At 33.6% G+C, this 24,335-nt stretch overlaps 1 protein-coding gene across 1 annotated transcript in view; it reads left to right on the forward strand.

The window, feature by feature from the left end:
• emb (exportin-1 emb) overlaps nt 1-24,335 on the forward strand; it is a 47,938-nt gene that overhangs the window by 13,512 nt on the left and 10,091 nt on the right. The window contains exons 4-5 of the mRNA XM_072532207.1: nt 2,992-3,282; nt 23,411-24,019. Coding sequence (XP_072388308.1) covers nt 2,992-3,282; nt 23,411-24,019 — 900 coding nt within the window. The remainder of the gene's footprint in view (nt 1-2,991; nt 3,283-23,410; nt 24,020-24,335) is intronic.

A 24,335-nucleotide genomic window follows, 5' to 3' on the forward strand; every position in this document is an offset into this window, starting at 1 on the left:
TATTTCGTTGGCGTTTTTTCTTGCTTGTTTGAATAAGAAGAAGTGTTGCAATAGAAGCAGGGGATAATAATAGAATGTTATCCATTATATAATATATCTTATATAAAATAACAAAGGTAAAACTAGGGCAAAGCTTGTATTATAAACCTATGGGAAAAATGAGGTTAAAATATTGTTAAAAGAAAAAGAACATCAGTAACATATTCTACCTAGTATGAAAATGTGACAATGTAATACACAAAACTTCGTGTATTAATATTCTACACAATCATTTCATGTAAGTTTTTGTTATACCATTTTCTTATATCATTTTATGTTATAGTCTAAAACAGACTTAATTCCCCTTTTTAATATCTGCTGAATTACTGTTGATATGTGCTTTTATACATGGGCTCCCCTTAATAGGTCTTGATTAATCATAATTTTATATTTTTCGTTTAGAATGTAACTATCGCTTTTTTATTCTTTTAACTGAACACAATCATACTAACCACCTCGCTTGCGTTCACACATATTAAGTCATCTAAACCAAAGTTATGTCTCTCCATATGAATCATAGGTTATCGTGCATTCATCATCATTATGTAATATCTCGTATCGAAATTGTATAATTTGAAAATGAAAACGATGTATCAATAAATAGACGTATACATTCAGAGTATAGTTGATACCGTCTCTTGATACAAATATCAAAGTTTGTTGCACTCTTTACTTGTCATTACTGACCACTGAACCGTTTGCCATTCCCACATCGTTGAACTGCGCTAGCTTGACAAGGAGGTAAAAGACAGTCAGTCTTATCTTGGAGTAATTTTTCTTTTACCCTACTCATCTAACGCAGAGTCCATTGCACCATGAATACATGATCAGTAGTCCGATGAGGGGCTCACTTAAAGATCCACAGCAACACAATAAAAAATCTACTACTGTAGAGTACCCGAAGACATCCAGCTCTCATAGCCTTACCTAGTTTTTCGTAGCATAAGAATGACCCACGAAGAAACCAACAAAAACCGCGATTAACGAAAAGGACTAACGAGCATGCGCGATGCTGCGAGGAAAATGTTTCCTGTTGACGTAAGAGCTCGATAGTAGGCTTAAACATAGATGTAGAGTATATACACATACAAGGCCTAAAAAATGTACATATTTTTGTTTGGCAACTTTAACTTCTGTAAAGGGTTTTACTCTAATATTTTGGTGGTTCAGGCATGTTAACCTGTAAGTATAACCATTTTGCTTTTTTAACCTTAGTCAACATTTCAATCACGTTTGCTTTAATTAAATGGTTCATACTTATTTTAGGCTTTTAACCTGATGATGGAATTATTATTCCGAAAACGTTTGTTATTTTGATGTAGCCCTTCTAAGGGTTTTTTAAATATACCTACTTACAAAGAATTAAACCTCTTTTTTGTGATACATGGTATACAGCCAGCTGAAGGAATTTATTTTCCTTGTGGATAATGAAACAATCAGTTTAGTGGAACATACCCTGATACTTGGTTTTTGTTGACTTCGAACGTGCCCTTGACAGCTTATCTAATGCTGCTTTATGGAAAATTTTAGAGCTAAGAAACATCCCGCATAAAATAATTTCCATTATAAAGTCACTGTACACTGAGGCGAAATGCAGCGTGACACACAATGGAACCAACAGCGACGAATTTGAATTTGACAGGGATGCGTGCTTTCTCCGTTTCTTTTTAACATAGCAGTAGACTATGTTCTCTCCAAACTAGACTTCGACACAAGAGGGATACAATGGACGTTAACCACACGCCTAAGCGAACTGGAATACGCCGACGATATCTGCCTGTTAGGACAAAGGTTCCAATATGTGGCTGATATATTGGTAACACTTTCCACTGAAGAAAATAAAGTAGGTTTAAAAATCAATATTAGTAAAACCAAATCCATGAGAGTAAATGGAAGAAACAACACGCTATTTACTATCAACAACATGCAGATTGAAAATGTGGAAAACTTTACGTATCTTGGAAGTGCCATAACAGAAAGAGGAGGTACAGAAGACGATATTCGTATGAGGATACGAAAAGCTCAACAAGCATTCAGAATGCTCAACCCTGTTTGGAGATCTAGCGAGCATACAACAACGACAAAGATCCGCATATTCCAGTCAAATGTCATGTCTGTTCTACTCTACGAATATGAAACCTGGAAAGTGACAAACACCCTTACAGATAAACTGCAGGTCTTTATTAATAAATGTCTACGACGAATTGTTCGTACTTTCTGGCCTAACATCATCAGAAACGAAGATCTACTACACCTGACCGAACAAAAAAGTGTAGAACATCAAATAAAGTCCAGAAAGTGATGTTGGATTGGTCACACACTCAGAAAAAATAATTCCAGTATTGCAAAGATTGCCCTAGAGTGGAATCTCCAAGGAAGAAGAAAAAGAGGTCACCCAGTACAAACTTGGAGAAGATCCATCATGGACGAGATAAGAGGTCATGGAAAGTCTTGGAAAGTGCTGTCGTTTAGTAGCTCCATCTAATTTAGATGGCAGAAAATGGACACCACTGTGTTATTGAACATTACTTTATGTTTCCTCTTTTTGGGAACTCTTTTTCTCGACACGTTCGTTAACATCACGCATATTAAAAATATAATCATTTTCTGCGTTCTCATTTATTGTGCTTTAGAGCTGTTCGTAAAGCTTTCTCTTGGTTGTTTTCAGGTGCATAGATTGCTATTATATGGGAAGGTTTAACTTTAGTTTAATTTTTACTCAAATTATTCTTTCAGATATATATTTACATGTGATTCTGCTAATTTTGTGGAACACTGTATGTTTCCAGTTGTAAAAATTTTGATTTTTTTTTTCATTTTTCTAAAAATAAATTTGTAATAATTCACGCATTACTCTAAATTATATCACGTTCATTAAAATGCAGAACTTATTTACTGCGAACACCAATAAAGTTTGCATTTATAATACATAAATAATTTTATCATATACAGGTTATGTCTGAAAACATAACGGCAGCTATTCAACTGAACGGCGAGGCCGTAATGAAGCAACCGTTGATAAAATCGATGAGAGCCGTGAAGAAAGAAACGTTGAAATTAATCTCAGATTGGATATCTCGATCGACCGACAACACGATGGTGCTCGACAGTTTCATTCCTCCATTCTTGGATGCTGTTTTGTTGGATTATCAGAGAACGCCTGTTCCGGTGGCGAGGGAACCGGAAGTCTTGAGTGCAATTGCGACGATTGTTAACAGGCTTGAGGGACACATCACAATGGAGGTGAGTAAATATACATATATGATACTTATTTACTTATTACATTATTTTGAATTACAGTTTCATTTAAATTAAATGAATAAGAATTCCTAACATAGATAACAATTCTGAGTTTTTTTATTAATCATCCTTGAACATTTTTGAAAAAAAAAAAAAAAAAAAAAAAAAAAAAAAAACTCTTGCATCGGCGACTAAAGGGTTGTGATTAGATCTAATATCTGCTCCATGGTATGTTGTAACTCTACTGATGGAGTTCCTAAATCTTTTGTTGATAGGAGTGGAAGAAATAGGTAGGTATTTAAAAAAACTCCAATTGGGGTCACAAGTACTCCTCTGTCCATAGGTTTAACAGACACTCAGATGCTTTCATTACTGTCATGCGGAAAGCAAACGAAGAGGGTTCTGGAATAATTATTAAACCACTTGCAACAACTACGGCTTCGTTGAGTCAATCGGCATCCTCAGGCAATTGTTATTGTAGCGCACAATGTAGAGAACCTTATTTGCTCTATTGGCAAGTTGCTGTAGGATGCACTAGTGTGAGATGTGAAATAGATCCTACTGGTTGCACATATTCTGTTCTTGAGGTCGCATTGCAGTGATGGACAAAAGAAATCGTAGGGCACCTGCTTAAATGCTTTCAATGGAGGCGACAGATCAAATTAAAACTTCACATGAAGTTGTGGAAACTTGTATGATCCTCTATCTAAGTGACAAAGTACCACGAGCGTACTTGGGATTTGAAGGATTGGACTGCAGGAAATCCGGAAAGACAGATTTCAAAGCACTCCTCGAGCGGCAACAGCAGCGTTCGTCCGCGCGTTTAATCACTTGAATATTGTGATTTACGAATGTGAATACTATACCGTGACAGATTAAGTTCTGCTGGATCCCGAAAGCTATCTTCAGGCTTTCTGTATTTTATTTCGTCGAAACATCGTAGGTGTCAGTTTTCACGTTTTTTTTTCAACTTTTAATCATATTACAGTATAAATTCAATTTAACAACAAAAAAGAGGTTAAATCTTTGTAAATCGGTATATTTTAAAAAACCCTTAAAAGGGCTACATCAAATAACACGAACGTTTTCGGAATAATAATTATTCCATCATCAGGTTAAAAATACCTAAAATAAGTATAAACCATTTTAGGTATTTTTAACCTGATGATGGAATTATTATTATTCCGAAAACGTTCGTGTTATTTGATGTAGCCCTTTTAAGGGTTTTTTAAAACATACCCATTTACAAAGATTTAACCTCTTTTTTGTGATACGTGGTATACAGCCAGCTTCAGGAATTATTTTCCTTGTGGATTTTTTTAATTTAACAACACTGACTACAGCAAAGTGTTTCTGTGTATTAGTGACAACGAAAACAAAATAAAAACGACGTACAATACAGCCGAAGGATTGCCCGTAAAACTTGAAACAAAATATTGTTAAAAGATAACTTGAGAGATTTTAATTCCATAGTTTTTTTCTTTAAGTAAAAAAAAACAATGTTAACTAATGCGTTTTTCGAACAACCCCTCCTTCCCATGTAACGTACCGTAACGTTTTACAACACCCTCTCCCCCTAATTGCGTTACCTTATGCTTGAACTATCCCTTTCTTGGTACATTTGTCTTTCATTTTTTGCATTATGCATCCTGTATAATTAGCGGGATGTTCTTTTTCACAGTGGACACATTTTGGTTTAGCGTGTTTTATTTTTGTCACAGTTAATAGGGATGTTCACTAATTTTTAAATATTGTTAAATTCAATAGGTTATAACATATATAAAAACATAGCCAACAAAAAATTGTTTAAAAATATATATTTCTTAAGATAAATCAATTCTTAATTTCAATTCTGATGGAGGCTAGAAAAACGGCTCCTCGTAGCGAGGCTACGGTGTGTGACGTCAGCAGTCGTATCGACAACTTGTTTTGTATACATATTTACGAAGTGTGACCAGTTCTTTAAGTATTTAATCACTGATAAAGAAGCCAAATAAGTGGTGTTTTGTTCCTGGATGTCTAAATACATCTAAAAACAATTCTGAGAAGATTTTTATTACAGTTACAAACAATTTAACACCATATTCACTTAAAATTGTCAAACCACAGGTTTTTATATCTGTACCTCGGAGGGATACAACACTATGTCAATTTTTTCAAGTTTGATACTTTTACAGACTAATAATTAACTTTTATAACTTTATTTAAAGGAATAGAGCACTAGGTGAGAAGAAAGTGACCTTTAACGAACATTAAGTTCATTTTTACTTAGAGGGATAAAACGCCATGTGGACTTAATGTTTTGTCCCTCTACGCATGTTAATTACCGCCGCGCATATCTCTATGATGAGAGGTAGACTGTTAGTGATCTAATAATAATACTTTTGCCATTTATGGTGTGTTTACACCATAAATGCCAATGTGGTTTGTTACTAATAATAAGAACAATGAACCATAATTCTCGTAGGAGAAAGATTCTTAAAGTACCTATTAAAAAGTTCTGCGAATTCTTCTACTGCATTTACAGGTAAGCTACCTTTTTGCTCATTATTTTTAAATTATTAAAAAACATAACCTCAAAAGGGTAATGTAGTGATTTGATACCAACCTTAGACTAGCAATATTATTAAATCTTTTACAACCAATATTATACGCCTTGTTTAATTTCAGAATCAAGTAATACACCAAGCAATGATGTTTTAACTGAAGAGCATATTATTAGAGATGCCTTGAGTTTTGATAACGAAGATCAGTCTGATGTAGACAAAAGTTCTGATAAACTATTCGTAGTGGAAATGAAATAAGATCTGCATTACTAAAATGGGCAGATACCGTCATTCCTGACAGTAACATAGAAGAAATCATACTATGGTCTTACAAATGTTACGGCCAGAATAAAAATGTTAGCATTAATAATTGTTTAAAAAAGTAAAAATTATCATCCAGAAGTTTCTACTAAAGAGTAATACCCACATGGAGGCGGACACTGTCCATGCGCTGATAGAGCGAAAGAGAAAAAACTTAACATTTCTATTTACACGCCCTGGGACTGGCAGCAGTTAGTCAGACAAACCTCAATGAAATATACCGTACATAATATGGAACTAGAAGATTTTAAAAATTTAAGGTCTTTGTATGATGTCAAAACATCTTAAAATCCGCCTTTGATTACTAGAAAAGAGACATTAACAAACAACAAGTTCTTCTGTCAAACTGTGTTTAACTGCAAGTTAAACAAAACAGCATTGAAACTCTGTTTTTAAAAAGTAATTAACTGGTATCACAAAGTCCAATACTTATATCACAACAAAAGTATAACGATCTATTGGCATTACTGTCATATGTTCCTACATTTTGCCATGATTTTTATCAAAACTTAAAGCATACCTACTAGTAATACTAATAGTGACTATCCAGAAGGAGACTTACTTGAGGATGACTGAGTGGTTTGTACCTAAAATGCCATTTTGGTTAAATACATAGATGTATTATTTGTATTTGTAAAGGTAAATTGTATGGTTAAATAAATTTTGTCAGTAAAAGTCAAATAGGATTGTAGTTTTTTACAGTACAATAACCTTATTAGATGGATATGGATACAACACCATGTCCGTTAAAAGGGTTAAAAAACACAGGAACAAATTTGTTTTTAATTATAACAAATGTATTATGTAAATAACAATAAACAGAATGTTCCATTAAAATATTGTTTCGATATCTCAATAAATAGCTGCAGCAATAATACTTTTTGGTGAAAAAAAGTTTAAAACTGCTCTCCTGTAAAGTTTTAAAAAGTACAGATATTTGCATTTATTTTTTTTTCTAACTTGCATAACTGCCTTTTCTAGTTTTTCCCTCTCTTTGTAGCAAACACCACTTATTTGGCTTAATTATCACTGTATAAATACTTAAAGAACTGGTTACACTTCGTAAATACGTATACACAACAAGTTGTCGATACGACTGCTGACGTCACACACCGTAGCCTCGCTGCGAGGAGCCATTTTTCTAGCCTCCATCAAAATTAAAATTAAGAATTGATTTATCTTAAAAAATATATATTTTTAAACAATTTCATGTTTACTATATTTTTATATATTTTATAATCCATTGAATTTAATTGAATTTAACTATATTTAAAAATTAGTGAACATCCCTATTGTCAGATGCATGCCAATGTTTCGGGTTTTTTATTAATCCTCCCCTTTTCTGTTTGCTCTTACTAGTCTGTGTTGTCTTGTTTTCCTAGTTGGGTTTCATCATATATTTTTCTAATTCTTATGATTTGTTTGATTTTCTGTACGACGACATCGATTGTTTTGTGAAAAAAAAACCAGAAAAAGACATTTATTTTTAAGATAGATTTTTTAATATACTTTCACTTATTGCAAATGCGAATTGTTTTTTTTTACAGGAAAATATGTTTCACATAATATTTCAATATTACCGATATCCCAAACTTTATAAAATATACAGTACTTTGAACGCTTTTATAAAAACGACATGTTTTCGGGTAAATTCGTATATGTGCGGGAGACTATTTAAAAATAGCCATAAGAATTTTTGTATATGTTCAGTATTCGTACCGATTTTCATTTCTAATAGATCAAATACGGTCCGGTTAATTCTGACAGTGTTAAAAAAGAATATTTAGCAGTGTATCTTTTCAATTTATTTTAATAATTGAATCAGAAACAATAAAAGCGAGTTAAATGTTAAATTAAGTCGTTGAATACACTTTTGTGGTTGTAGTTGTGGAGTTCGTTGGTTAATATATGTTTAGTGTCGTCAATGCTGCTATTGTTTTGAAGATTTTGAGTCTCATTATCGATAATATTTTTCGATCAGGAACGACAGTACTAGTTTTCGTTATTTACCATATCGTCATATAGCAATTCTATTTCTTTTAGATGGTTTATACACTTACCGTCACAATTAACCGCCCCTTGCATTCCCTGCAAATAATTTCTAATATTAGGCAAATTTGAGGCATACTTTGTAACCCATTAACTCTCATTTTTTTTTCAAATTTCTAACACATAATTATCAATAATATTGTTCTTAATATGGAAATATTATTGAAATTGTTTTATATATTTGCATTTTTTTAAGTTTAAACCGTTCTATAAATAGATCACTTCTTCCAGTTTTTTATTTATACGACCATGTATTATTTTCAGGAATAATTTGAGAATGTGAGTTATTAGTGATATTGTTCTGTATTCACTGCAATATTTAGCGTTTGTATTTTTAGGGATAGCACAAAAGGTGGAGAGTAACCATTGTTTCGGTATGTGTCCTGTTTTGTATACTGAGTTAAATAAGTCTACTATAATGTCTAAGGTTTACTTCTTTACCATTTTTGCTGTTTTTTAATGCCATTTTAATTTCCTCTTTTAATATCTTTAAAACCATATCCTCTTCTACTTCTATCTCCATTTGTTCTGCTCTATTGTCTTTGAACAGTTCATTGATGTATTCTGTCCATCTCTTTAAATGGTCGTTAGTATTCAACAAAAAATTTTTTCATTTGCATCTTTCAGTATTCCCGGTTTTCTTGTTCTATTGTTGTGAGTTAATTCTTTAATTTTTTTATGTGTGTTAAAACTATCATGTGTTTTCTGGTATTCTTCTATTTCTGCGCATTGTTCTTTTAACCATTGTTCTTTCGCTTTCTTAATTCTGTATTTTATTTGGTTATCCACTTGTTTGTACATCTGAGTATCTTTGTTTTTATATTGACGTCTTTCTTCCATTAAATCTAAAATTTCTTCCGTCATCCATTGCTTCTTTTTGTTGGTATTAGAATTTCTTTTTGACTTTTATCTATTGCTGTCTTTAGTAACAATCATTTTTTATCCGTCTCAGTATTTTGTAGAATTTGTTCTTGAATATTCATTAATCCGTTGTTGATTTCATCTGCCAGGCGTTGCCTTATGTGTGAGTTCCTTAATTTACTTGTATCGATTTTTGCATTTTCAGGTGACTTCCAGCTATATAGTCTTCTCTTTGGCATTTTGAATAATGCATTAACTATAACAAAATTATTGTTTTGGCAAAATTCGATAAGCTTGTCACCCCTTTCGTTTCTGTTGCCCAGACCATATCCTCCTATACATTCTTTCACTTTTTCTTCCCCAACCTTTGCGTTAAAGTCTCCCATTATAATTGTTTTAATCGGTTTTAAAATGTTGTCTAAGTCTTCGTAGAAAGTTTCAATATCGCTCTTTGGTTTTTCCGCAGTTGGAGCAGAAACTTGTAGGATATTTATTTTGGGTTTGTTCTGGTTTAATTGTAAGAGTATGATTCTGTTGGAGTATGGAGTGAAATTTATTAGTTTCATCAATGTTTTATATCCCGACACCATCTCTGTGTGAACCGTCTTGACTTCCTGAATAATATATTGTTTTATTGTTGATTTTTATCTTTCCTGAGTTGGGCCAGTGGGCATCGCTGATTCCTAAAATATCGATATTCAGCCTTTCCATTTCGTTAAAGGGCATTATGTACTTTTCCAACTTGATGGCATGATGCTGGCTGATGATGGCATGGTGATGGCTTGATGACAAACTTATTAGGGTACCATAATTTGCAACCGATTTGGGAGTATCGCTAAAGTAAGGTATCAGTTTCTCCGAATGATCAAAAATCCAAGGGGCATTCAATAAAAATATCTAGATCTAGAACCACGTTAAATTCTAAAATTCTAGGTAATAACAAATATTTTGCACGTCAATTAAAATAAAAATATGTTTAGAAAATCTAAATCTTTCCAAAAGCTTGTTAACATGGAACAGTCTTTAATTTTGACTAAAAAAGGTAAAACTGCTAAGTAAACAAACATTTCCACGCACTTAAAACTAAAAAGGATTTTTTTTTAATTCAATTTAGAAATTACTTTCTTTTATATTTTCATTACTAGAGCAATTTACTTTTGTACTTATGCTGTAGAGTAGAATGGATCATTAGCTGTCGAGTGTCTAGTGATAATCCAAAACAGCCGCAAATTCGTGAAATACACATTACCTGATTTTCATGCATTTTAAAGGTACTCCTTACTATCTATATAATGGACGTTTACTAGAGCAGTCATGGAGAAGATAAGAAATACTCGGAAAGTCATGGAAAAATAAATGCTCGGTATCTTATTCAAAGATCACAAAAATCATGAAGCAATTCATAATCAAGAGAAAGGACGACTGGAGATATATTAAAAGATCTGCAGGACAATGTGGAATGACTCACGCACAATTTTTTTTTGTCACGAATCTTCCATTTTCCCTATTTATTTATTTATTTGCTTGCTTTAATTTTATCGATAACAAATTTTTATTTAATAAAACCCAAAAAAATTGATTTTAAAGCAAGTTTTGCATATCAGTTGAATAATTTACTTTTAATGGCTGTCCCAATCTGTATACTTTTCTTTAAATACACGATATGTAGAAAAATTTGTTTTTTTATGTAGTATCTAGTAAATCGGTACCTGTTCTAAACGTAGCCGAAATAATACTATATTACCAACTGTATTTGTATTTGTACCAAAATTTTTCATATTTGGAGATAAGATAATCTTTATCAACGTTTTCCACAGCACTACGTAACTACTACATCATTTATATTTCCGTATTTGTCGTTCCTATTGATATGTCGGTCTGATTTTTATTCCAGTGTTTCTATCACAACCCACGGTTTGTTTTAGATACATCTTGTTAAATAAATACTTTATAAAACGTTCAAAATGATCATGTCATTCGTTGTCTGTCAATTTTTGGTAATGGTTTCGTTTTTTCTTGTGTGCGGGAATTTCATGGCAATTTTTGTAATGTTTGGTGCGCTTGGAGCTACGTTAGTATACAGTTACATGGAGCGTAAGTATTCTATATGCAAAAACTTGTGTTTATATAAAATATTAATTCAATATCATTAAACAATGATATAAAACATGGCATAAACTTTTATGTATCAGGACTGTTTTCTAAAAGATTTGTGGAATGTAGGTTTATGCTTTGCTCAGTTCCTTTGGTTTTTCAGATAATTTTGATCATCATAACTGAGAATCAAGAAGTTCCAGCAAATAATAATTTTAACATGCAGTATACACTTATAAATATACATAATGTAGAAAGTTAATTGTTTATGAATACGGTATAACAAAATATTCACGATATGATTGACTCTTGTTAACCACTTCGTGCCGGACCGTCATTCGGGAAGTCGGCTCCTATATATGGATTCGAGCGCTTACCGAGTGGCTTCGCGCGGTCGGTTAAAATACAGAATCACAGTATAATTAATTAAAGTTAATGTAATAACACAACACTAATAAATTTGAAATAACTTTCCAATCCCCAAATTGTACTGTTTCATCATCTTCCTCCTCGCCTGTAGGAATAATCACTTTCTGAACTTATATCAGCGTGAGAACCTTCGTAATCGAAATCTAGGTCGGATTCAGAATCGCTACTCTGAGACATTATCAACACCTACTTCTCTGACAACAAAAACTCAACTGGTAAGGTAAGTAGTAAAAAGCAGCACAGTAACCTCACTTCCCACACAATCCCATCAGTCAAACATCCAAACAACCTTATCACTAGACTTCGGCAAATATGCAAATAAAAATGTAGAAAATATGCGCATAAATATGCACGTGTTTACCCGAAAATATGCAAATATTTTACAAAATATGCATACAAATAAATAAAAAAAAATCGTTAAATAGTAACAATTTTATTAAAAAAAAAAGTGTACATAACTAAATATTTCCTACTATTCATTAAGATTTACATTTATTTTAAGTAACTACATCATTTTTAAGTATGAATAAACTTATTTAGAATTATGGTAACAATAAATGACCAAGTGGTGTTCAAAATTTTCTAACAAAAACTTGTGGCTTCTGTCTGAGTACATATATTTATATATGGAAAAACTTCGTTCAACATCAACTGATGTAACGGGAGCATTTTTCAAACCAACCAAAACATTTGGTTCTAAATTAATTGTTTCCAAAATATTTCCAGCTAGAACACTGACTACTTCAGAAAGAATATGGTAACCTTTATTTTTTTCCATAGTAGCTTCAAATTTTTTTAAAATATCTTTTCCAATATTACCTCTAACGTTCCGACAACATGACGCAAATTCTTTTATTAATGCTGTACTTTCGAACAATGACAGTTTTGGTGATTCTAACTGAGTAATTGTTTTTTGAACAAAACTAAAATTTGATTTTATAAATGAAAGTTCTTGTTGAAGCAAGTTACTCTGAAAAGTTTGTTTAGAATCCAAAAGAGATTGGGAACTTTCATCTGTTAACGTATCAATTATGTTCTTTATTTTAACAAAATGATCTGCATAAAAATTAGCTGCTTCTAACCATGTTCCCCATCGCGTTAAAATAGGTTGTGGTGGAAGAGGAATGTTAGGTAGCATTTCTTTATAAAGTTGAATTCTTATAGGAGATTTAAGAAATACTTTTTTGACACTGGATATCATGTCGTATTTCCTCTGCAACTCTGTTTAATCCATGCGCTACACAAGTAACATGTATTAAATCTGGGAAAAATATTTTTAAATTTTGTCCTGCTTTCACCATATAAGGAGCAGCATCCGATAAAATAAGCAGTAATTTATTAGAAGGAATAGTTGTCGGAAGAAAAAAAGTTGCTAATGTTTCTTGTATAAAACGCGAAATTGTTAAAGCATTTGTTTTCTCAAGTTGCTGGCATGAAATAAGATGAGATTTTGGTAAGGTATCTTCTTTAAGAACACCAATCAATAAATGAGCAATATACTTTCCTGATGAATCAGTGGTTTCGTCTACAGATATGTAAAAATAATTATCTGCAATTTCTTCCTTAATATTAATTAACACCGACGAGTATAGCCCGTTCACATTATTTCTTCTTAGAGACCGATCACTTGGAACATTAAGTTTGCAATATTTTTTTAGAAACGAACTAAAATTTACATTTGCTAATTTTGAAAGCGGTATGTTTGCAGACACTAATGCGCGACACAAGTCTTCATTAAAAGTTTCTTGCTCATCTAATTTTTTTGAAGTAGATTGGAAACATTTAGCCATTGAAGTTTGATGTTTTCCTCCTATTTTTCCTTTTTTTGCAATGTGTGAAGCAGTTCTCACGTGTTGGTCTATCTGAAATTTCTTCTCACATGCTATCTATAAATAAAAATAAAAACCTTTATTTTAACCCAACCTTTAAAATATAAAAATATACAAGGTGTTTTTGGTTAATCAAATAACTGGTTTGGAAAAAAAACACTCGCTAAGTGTTTTAAATGCAGTATTAATCCACAAATTAGTTTTTGTTACTAACCATTAGTACATCATATAACTTATTTTAAAATTCAACAAAAGTTTTTTTTTTGTTAATTCAATTACAATAAAAATAATTGTGTTTTAGAATAGCTGACTTCATAAAAAAAAGTAAAGGTGAAAAATTTTTCTAAATACACACCATTGTATTGTACAATGGACAATTTTTTCTCACTAAAGGAAGCTATTTTTCATTTAAAAACAACCTACGAGTACTAAATTTCAAGTAAATACGTTTATTGGTTTTAAAGTTATTGTTGTTATTAACTAAAAGAATTTAATTTTTTTTCTGTATCTCGAAAAGTAAATAAGTTTGACCCCTCATTAACTATATTGTTTTGTTCAATTTTTCGAGAAGTATCTACAGTCAAACGTTGTAAGTGTCATTTGGAAACACCCTGTATGTATGAAATATTAGATATTTAATAGAAAATATTAGATACTTACAATTTTGCCACAGACTGAACAGTAGATTTTTCCCATATCCATAGACAGCTCTTTATAAGGTTTAATCCAAGTTGAAGCACTGGTTGTTTTAGGCATTATAAAATCACAATCTTCCTTTTTGTTACGCACAACGAGTGTTTACGCTTTGAATATCAAAACAAAAATGATTTACAAATCTGAGCATCAAATTAGAAATGTTTAGGTACCTAATTCAATAAACTGGGAGATTTTGGAAAATCCCTAAATTAGGAACAAAACTATTAGCCGTTTACCTGCTGTTAAGATACAATAAATTGTAGATAGATTTGGGGATTAGATCATAAAATGCAAATGAGCGAACCCTTAGCGATTATCCAATAACTGAATGCCTCAGTGACCGAGACTTTCTAAGAATGTTGAGGGCTACTTAAATTGATCTTCTTTGAAATTGTAAATGTTTTGTACCTGTAGAGATTACGTACTTAGATTATTTCTTGATTAAAATGACTACAAAATTTTATACAAGAATTGAAATAAATTGGTATGTTTAAAAATTTTCAAATACAGTATAAAAATCTGAACTTTTATGCACTTTATGCAAACTTTTATACAAATATGCCAAAATATGAAATATTTGCATAAAATATGCACAATATGCAAAATATGCAATATGCATATTTGCAATATGCATATTTGCCGAAGTCTACTTATCACCAATCAAATTAACTAAATTTAATCTCCTTCTAGACATCACCCATTTTTGGGCGTGGTTTCTCCACTTTTAGATTCGAATAAGGTAATTCGGACGGAACAAAAATACCTTAAATATGATGCAGGCGGTGGCATCGCCGTTATGGCGAACGAATACCCATGATGCACCCGTGTGCATCACCGTACTGAGCGGACAGTCAAGCATTATGCACACGGGTGCATGACCGTACCGAAGGGGTTAATATTAAATATTAGTCTATGAATTCTCTATCGAAGAGTTGTAAAAACTCTAGAATTTCCCAATAATACAAAGTTATATGCCGTCACTTGTTCGGTACTAATTTTTTTTTATTTTAGCAGAGCGTAGTAGTTTATTTTTTTATACACATTTGAAATATTTTCATCCCATATCATATTCTCTTTAAAATACGTATATTACCAAGAAATGATGTTTTAACACTAAATATTATTTCTTCAGAGCTAACAGTGATTCTATAATCATAAGATGGTTTAATAGGTAACATAAACTATATCAAACAGTTTTCGTTGAATTTATCATTAACCAAAATGTAAATTCCCTTGCTACTGAGTTCACTTTTGATATGTCAATATCTTCGGCTATAAAATTTGACAGCTGTTCTTGTTATTACCTTTGCAATGCCGCAGAAGGGTTCCAGTAAAATGAATGGCATTAATGAGCCTTGTTTGGCCATTTCATGTGCTTTTTCATTGCCCTTATGACCCTCGTGCCCTGGAACCAGGGCCTTTCTGCCTTTCTATTTCTTTCACGCAGTGTTCGCCGTTATTTCCGCCTGGAAAATTGTGACATCCTTAGATAGACTTACCGGGAAATGTATCCCTTGCTTTGTCCCTACTATACCGCCTCCTTCACCCTTAGAAGTTTTTGAGCCATCAGTGTACCAGGTAGCATCTACTTGTATAGCACATGCTTGTATGGGTACACCTTCTTTCCAGTCTTCCCTGCCTGGTATATTAATTTTGAATTTATTGTCAAAGTTATATCTCGTAGCTGTTGCATTGATTGGTGTCCCATTACGTTATCTGCTGTTAGCTCCTCGATTAGCTTCCTATTGTCAGCGCTGTGCGCCTGGCTTTTGTGTTCTTCTACTTGTAGTATCTATCCGTTTCAGATGTTGGCGACGATCATGGCAATCTGTATTTTTCGAACTGCTTATGTGTTGCGGACTATGTATTAATCTGTGCATCACAGATCTGTCTTCGCGCTGTATAAATATATGAAGTGGTCGAATATTTAACAGGACTTCCAACGCCGCTCTATGAGTTGTTTTTATAGCCCCCGTAATACACAGACATGCTAGCCTTTGTGTATTACTTAATAGCCCTATTGCTCCCACTTGCTGTGTCTTTGTCCACCACGTCACAGACCCATAGGTTATCATTGGTCTAATAACCCTTGTGTATAACCAAAGTATCATTTTGGGGCTGAACTCTCAATTTTTACCATACATTCTTCTACATCGGCCCAAGGACATAGTAGCTTTCTGTGTGGTTTTCAGTATGTGAGTGTTCTATGTAAGCCTATGATCAAAATATACACCTAGGTACTTTGTTTCTTTGGCTAATGAAATCTCTGTTCCTTTCAGGACTGGTGGTTTTAGGCTTTGTAATGCTGTATTTTTTTGTGAAGTTATTGATTTGTGTTTTTTGTGACATGAAAAATATGAGAATACGTGCTTCGCGTGTGTTTTTTGAGCATTGACTGTCAATCTCTCTTGTTCACACCAGTTATCAACTGTATTTAGGACTACTTGCATTCTACCAGATCCTGGGCGAATTTGCCCCTGACGACATTGTTCTATTTTCAGCTCTATATTTTCTTATCTTTTGAATATCATCTCTTCGTCGTAGCACAATTTCATTTCTGTCGAGTAGTAAACTGTTTCTTCCACGTTTTTGAAATTAAAAATTTAATTTTCGGAAGAGTTTGTAAAACTCTTTAAGCCATTATAATTATTTACAATTTAAGCTTACTCTCTTGGTAAGCTATTATCATTATTTACATCTCTTAGGACTTTGTCAATTGGAGGAACTTCATTACGGAAGAAATAATGATTATCCTTTCTTCTTATAGCTGACTTACCAAATTCATCTACAACATCTATTGATTTTGAACGATTTTGATTTGTTTTAGTTGCAAATAATCTATGGATACTTTTATACCCTTTAATGACATTGAAGACACTTTTCGGACAAACTCTAACTTTATCTGCAACCTGTTATTGAATGTCCGTTAACGCTAAAGTAGGATTAGCTTGTAATTCACATTGATATATATTAACTATTATTCCTTTGGTTCTTATATCTATGTAATTCTTTTTAGCTCTTTTCCTAGGAGGACCTAGTTGTAACTGTTGCCCATTTTCATCCGTAAACTCGGTATCAGACATTTTTAATAAATGTAATTATTATAAAAGATGAAGTTAAATGTGTCGATAGCAATTAAAGTAAATTGTATACTCACGCTTAATGAAGCCATTAAGAGCGATGCTGGGAATATTTATATTCCACTATGCATCAACAATTTACCCATATAAATTACCATCTTTCTTGTACTCATTGCGTCGAGTAAGAACGATTAGGGAGTGGTAAGAAACTCAAATTAAATCGAAACGCAACCATTTTCGTATATTTATCGTTCTTACTCGACGCAATGAGTACAAGAAAGATGGTAATTTATATGGGTAAATTGTTGATGCATAGTGGAATATAAATATTCCCAGCATCGCTCTTAATGGCTTGATTAAGCGTGAGTATACAATTTACTTTAATTGCTATCGACAGATTTAACTCCATCTTTCATCACTAGATGTCTCTAGTAGCATACTCTGGTAATTATTTTTTCTATAATTGCCAGAGTAGTCGGTGCGTTTTGGTTTGGTTTGAGTTTTCTTACAAACTCTCTCTGATGACGGGTAGACCCAGAAACACGTGTTAGGGAGTGGTAAGAAACTCAAATTAAATCGAAACGCAACCATTTTCGTGTAATTATTATACTTTGCCCAACTAAAATAACAAAATGTGCATTTTCAAAATTTACTCTTATAGTAGAGAATCCAATAAAAGGTCGACCTATATCGATCTGTTTAATGGATAAAAATTACCTATTTGATATGTAATTGAGTATGTTAAAAATTATAAAAAAGGAGTGCCCAATATAATTTTGTCCTGACTATAATTAATTAATATTTAAAAATGACTTACTTTTATTTGTAACTTTGTAAAAAAAAATTTCGACCCGGGCATATATGATTTTAGATTTTTTTAGATCATTCGAAACATAAAAGGCCTTTTGTAATTATGTTGATGGTTTTCGACATAAACAATTTAATACTAAAAAAATGAAAAACTGACGATTTTTAAGGCTCAAAAAGACAAGTAAAAAATATTATTTTTGTAATCGTCAAGTACATAAATTCAAGTTAAACCTTCTTCTATCAGGTACTGATAAAAATGTTTGCCATGTTTTGTTTTAAAATATATTATTTTATTTGTCAATGAGGAAGGTTCCTCATCGGGAAGGGAGATCGGGCTGTATTAACAACTAAAAAACAATGTTTCAAAATAAAATAAGTCCAAAATACTTATCAAAAACTGATCGAATAAGGTTTTATTTTGAATTTAGGTACTTCTTAATTTCAAACATGATATTGTAGCGTGATTAAATAAAACGAGCGGTTCGAATTTATATACATATATTTATTTATAAGTTTACAGTTCGGTACTCTCTTATCAACTAACTCTACTTCTAACATTGTTACCTATATATACTACAGTTACTGTATCGAGAATATTCTGGCGTTGTCCCACCTCTAATTCACCTACGTGACCGGTTATTCTCTCTCGCACTCGATACGCCGCGAACTTTCGAGAGTATTAGAGATGCAATGCAACCGTTACCTGGGCCATGCCAAAAGTATGTTCGTAACACTGCTCCCCTCTTAAATCTGATCGTCCCGATCAGCAACTCCGGTAGGCACAGCATGGCGGAATCTACAGGACTCTCCAGCTCTGCATGAACCCTTTAGAAAGAAATAACAGTCTACTGACTTTGAAGGATACGATCTTATCGGGTTAATGCAACACACAGTAATTCGTACGCCGGTTTCTCGGAAGATCACTTCAAGCATGCTTCTGACAATCTTCCAGTCCAGATTATCTAGTGCATGGCCTATTTTGGGTAAGGCCAAATTCTTGATGTCGTAATTGCACACAATTTTCTTCAAATTAGTTAGAGCACGCCATATATCCTCGTAGCTTGCCCTGTCTGTATACGACTTCCTGGTCACCATATACAGCAAAGATCGAGAACCATCTTCTAATCTCAGTACTCTTCCAACTTTAGGTTGCTGGTTTTTTAACTCGTCCAAACGACCGAATTTCTTATAAAATACGGATGAGATTCCTTTAGTCATCTCAAGATCTTGGGCAACACAGTGGGCTAGAGAGACGTTATGCGGAACACTAAAAAGATCCTGCTGAACTTCTGTGGTCACGCCGAATCTAGCACTCTTTCTCTCTGCGTAATTTGACATAAATTCATTAAAGCTTGGTCGCCGGTCATCTTTGATCTTATGTTGAAGGGTACGTGCTTCTTCTGTTTCATTTGAACCAGCATATGGTGCAAGACGATTTATGTGAACTACTTTTGGTTTACCTTTCGGCAACTTCTTAATTCGGTATATTACGTCATTTATTTTCTTTTTAATTTCATACGGACCTTCCCATTGTCTTTGCAGTTTGGGAGACAAGCCTCGACGACGTTGTGGATTATAAAGCCAAACAAGATCACCTACTTCATAGCTTTCACTCTTGCATCGAGAATCATATTTATTTCCATCATTCGTCTCTGGAAGTGGACCTGCAATGTCGATTGCTACTCTTTCCATAGGACTACCAACATTGTACTGTTTCATGGGTGCCCTCTTTTTACCAACTGGACCATTACTGGTTGCACACAGTTCACATTTCCGGCACCATCTTCTTACATCATCTTTACAGTTCACCCAATAGAACCGTTCTCGAACCTTTTGCAGAGTCTTCGTAATACCAAAGTGTCCACCTGATGAACTGTCATGCAACTGACGTAAAACTTCTGACACTTTAGTTTTAGGTACAATCAACTGAAGCTTAGTTTTTGTACCATCATCGTTCTCAAAGGTTCTATACAGAAGATCATCTTTCAGCACTAGGCAATTCCATTGGCTCCAGTAACACTTGACTTCTGGAATACATGCACTAATGTCTTGCCAAGAAGGTCTTTCACTTCGACGCATCCAATCCAATACTCTTTTTATACATGGATCATCTGCTTGAGCGTCTTGTAGCTGTTGAGGCTGCCATTGATCATTAATGACGGCGGTTCGTCTCACGGGGCAAAGTCGTTCTTCTAATTCAAGACAATGATTACGATTTGCACTGTATGCCCGTCTTGACTGAGCATCATCATTTGAATGACTCTTTCCAGCCCTGTGTTCCATTTGTTCTAGCTTTCTAACTGTTGTATTATTTTCTTGCAATTTACGGCGAATGTGACCTACGTCGCCATCATTCGAACATCTGGTTTCGTGTCTCTTCGGCATCATGTTGCGAACTACTTTCCGTACGATTTCCTCCAGACGTTTCTCGTTTTGTTCGTCGCTCTCTTCAGAGGTTCGTACTCGATAGCTCCGTGAAACTTGACTAGCTGTTTCATGTTCCAAGGCAATAGCGAGCGCTTCATCTAAAACTTTCGGTCTTGCTAGTCGTAAAGCTTTCTGTAGTTCAATGTCTCTTAACCCATTGACGAAGGCATCTACAGCGATTTCTTCCAAAACGTTGTCTGGTGCCTCTGGATAGGCCAACAGCGCTATACGAGCAATATTTGCTTCAAATTCTTGCAAACTCTCACTTGCTCGTTGGATTCTACTTCTTATTTGTACTTTGTAGACTGGTTGTAGATGGGCATCTCCGTAACGTTTATCTAGTCGAGTGAACAAGGTCTGGTAACATTTTTCTTGACCCTTAGGAATTGATCTTAGGATATACGCAGCATCACCTCGTAAAGCAGCAGTCAAGGAAACAGCTTTTTCTTGTTCTGTCCAATGATTGGCTGTCGCAATAGCTTCAAATTGTCTAAGGTATATGGACCAAGAGGACTTTCCATCAAATGGTGGCAATTTGAATCTCATATGATCTGTCATTTCGTCTCTCGGTGATTCTTTTTTCACTACCGGATCTAAGGCTACCGTATTAACTGGTGGTAGCACTTTTGTGTTACTTATTATGGTCTCTAATTGTTTGATCTTCTCTTCTACTTTATCGAATGTTCTTGAGACTTTTTCAAATTTCTCATTGTTTTGAATACATATTTCTTTAATTATTTGTGAAGTCTCGTCGAATCTTCTACATACATTTTCGAATGTTTCATCGAATCTTTTGGGAACATTCTCTAATTTATTATCATCTCTTTTAGAAGATTCTTCTATCATTTGAGAGACGTTTTCAAATTTCTTATCATTTTTTCTGAAACTCTCTTCGATCTTCATTAAAACTGCTTCTTCTGCTGACTGAAAATGGAATGTCTCTGGGTCATCTCCATTCTTGTTAAGAATATTCTTCAGTCGTTCTTGGAGGATCTTCTTGGACCCGCTGCAATCTTCATCGCGTTCTTCTAGCTGCTCACGCAACTGTTTTACTGAGAGTTGTACTAGCAGCATCTTTGGTCAGGCACGCGTACTTTTTAAAATGTTCAAAAGTCTTTTTCAAAAGTCACTGCTGAATTTATTTTTAAACAAATCAATTAACCCCACACCTGACACCACTGTAGCGTGATTAAATAAAACGAGCGGTTCGAATTTATATACATATATTTATTTATAAGTTTACAGTTCGGTACTCTCTTATCAACTAACTCTACTTCTAACATTGTTACCTATATATACTACAGTTACTGTATCGAGAATATTCTGGCGTTGTCCCACCTCTAATTCACCTACGTGACCGGTTATTCTCTCTCGCACTCGATACGCCGCGAACTTTCGAGAGTATTAGAGATGCAATGCAACCGTTACCTGGGCCATGCCAAAAGTATGTTCGTAACAATATTTTTTAAATTTCTTTTAAACCTTGAAAATCGTCATAAGTTATTTTTTAATTAATAATTAATAATTATTAGTCAGGACAAAGTTATATCGGACACACCTTGTTTTTTACATCTTTTAACATACTAAATTAAATATCAAATAATTTTTATTCAATAAACTTATCAGTGCAGATCGATCTTCTATCGTATCTTAGGTTATTATAAATGTATATTAGGTTATTATAAAGTATATTATATACTTATGGGAATTATTTTAAAGTAGGGAAAACTTTTGTATTGGCAAGAAATAAATAAATTCCCAAAAAAAAATGCTTTACACTATCAACACACGACCTAACGATTAACAAATCAACAAACCAAAAAACAGTTTTGCACAATAACTACTGTGACTCTTCATTCGACAGACGACGGAGCGGAAAAACGAAGTGCGTGCCTGGTAGCTCAACAGACATGACTAAGATAGTTCGATAATTTATGGTTCGATAATTTATGGCCAATAGGAAGGCACTCGTCACGTGCAGACTCAAATATCACGCGGTGACTTGTGTTTATTCTGTCCGTAGCTTGAATTTGAATTTACTATGAGTAGTTACTTAATGGTACATGTCGTATACTGTATTCTGCAGTGCATTTTTGATCCCTTAGATAAATCTGTTATCTTTTTTTTTCGGGCAGGTCTACTTTTGCCAGGCTTTGCAAGAATATGATTATTTTGTTTCCCTGTAATAATTGTACATACTTTCCGTCGTGATATTTTTAATGCATCAGCTACTCTCTTAAATAGAGAATTGTACAATGCTATGTATTTTACATACATTTTAATATATTGCCCGTTTAACACATGAAAACGGCTCCCAAGGCCCTCCATGCATTTTTTCCGATTCGAAGACACCAACACCTTTAACACAAGGTGTTGTGCTTGGGAATTCAATGGTTTACCAGGCATACTCTAAAATTAAAAACCCTTAAAAATATTTCATATCACTCTGTTGTTGTAGTTTTAGCAATATTTAAATCACTATATATTTCAATTTAGAGGTTAGAATAAATATTATATTATCGTCATTAGCTAATGAATAAATTCTTACCCTAATACGACAAACACGACAGTAACGGTTGGTCGTTATAACAAGTGCTTGTGAAAAAATATGTATATTCAAAGTACGAGAAAGAGTTGAATATTTAAATAACACTAAAATAATTTATAAAAACACTACAAACTCGTCAAAACATAACTTACAATTGCCAGTAGGTGAATCATTCATTGACCATCGTCCTCTGGCTGTCTTTTTTCGACCATCGTCTCTGTTGTGTATCGACTGGTGGCTTAAGTTCGTTGATTTAGTTTCTGTGAGTAGGAACGAAACGTAATATAAAAAAATAATTCGTGAATTATGTCATAATTGTGCAAAGATCCAACGGATGGATTGTATAATTTACAAAATATTTGTTTTATATTTATTCGTGCATATTCGTTGATAAACCTTTATTGACTATGCGCAAGTTTAAATTGAAACAATTTGTTATAGGTCCCGAAGATATTCGACGCAGTTTTCGAATGCACCCTAGAAATGATCAACAAAGACTTCGAGGAATACCCGGAGCACCGTACAAACTTCTTCTTACTCCTTCAAGCGGTTAATAACCACTGTTTCGGAGCCTTCCTCAATATCCCCCCTACGCAATTCAAGTTGGTACTCGACAGCATAATATGGGCGTTCAAGCATACCATGCGGAACGTCGCCGACATAGGATTGCAGATTTTGTTGAAGCTACTACAGAACATCGAACAGCACGAATCGGCAGCCCCAAGTTTCTACCAGACCTACCTGACTGACATCTTGCAACATATATTTTCAGTTGTGACGGACACATCTCATTCGTCCGGACTTTCTATGCACGCTACGATCCTGGCTTCCATTTTCACTTTGGTAGAATCAGGAGGCGTGAATTGCCAGCTGGGACCCAGACCAGATAACGTTCTGTACATACAAGAGTTTACAGCAACTCTGTTGAAATCTGCCTTCCCACATCTTACAGATAATCAAATTAAAATCACTGTCCAGGGAATGTTTAATTTAGATCAAGATATACCTCAGTTTAAAGAACACTTGCGAGATTTCTTAGTGCAGATTAGGGTAAGTAATTTTTGTTTAGTAAAATATTTGTTGGAACCAGAAAAAAACATATTTTATTTTAGTAATTTCTAGTATATTCTAGCACATCAGTATATACAGAGGGTATACAGGGTGCGCCAAACCTCTGGCTTTCTTTGATTACGGCTGAACTATAGAATATATAAAAAAATGTTTCAAACAAAACTGATATGTGTCAAAGACGTCCATAATTTAAAATTATTTTCGATTATACAGTGTCAGTCAGAAGAACGGAATTAGGGATTGCAATCCAGCAGCATTTTCAGTCCAGCTGGATTTTTTTTGGAGATTGGCCTGA

Source organism: Diabrotica undecimpunctata, chromosome 5 (assembly GCF_040954645.1).
Source record: "Diabrotica undecimpunctata isolate CICGRU chromosome 5, icDiaUnde3, whole genome shotgun sequence".
Taxonomy (NCBI): domain Eukaryota; kingdom Metazoa; phylum Arthropoda; class Insecta; order Coleoptera; family Chrysomelidae; genus Diabrotica; species Diabrotica undecimpunctata.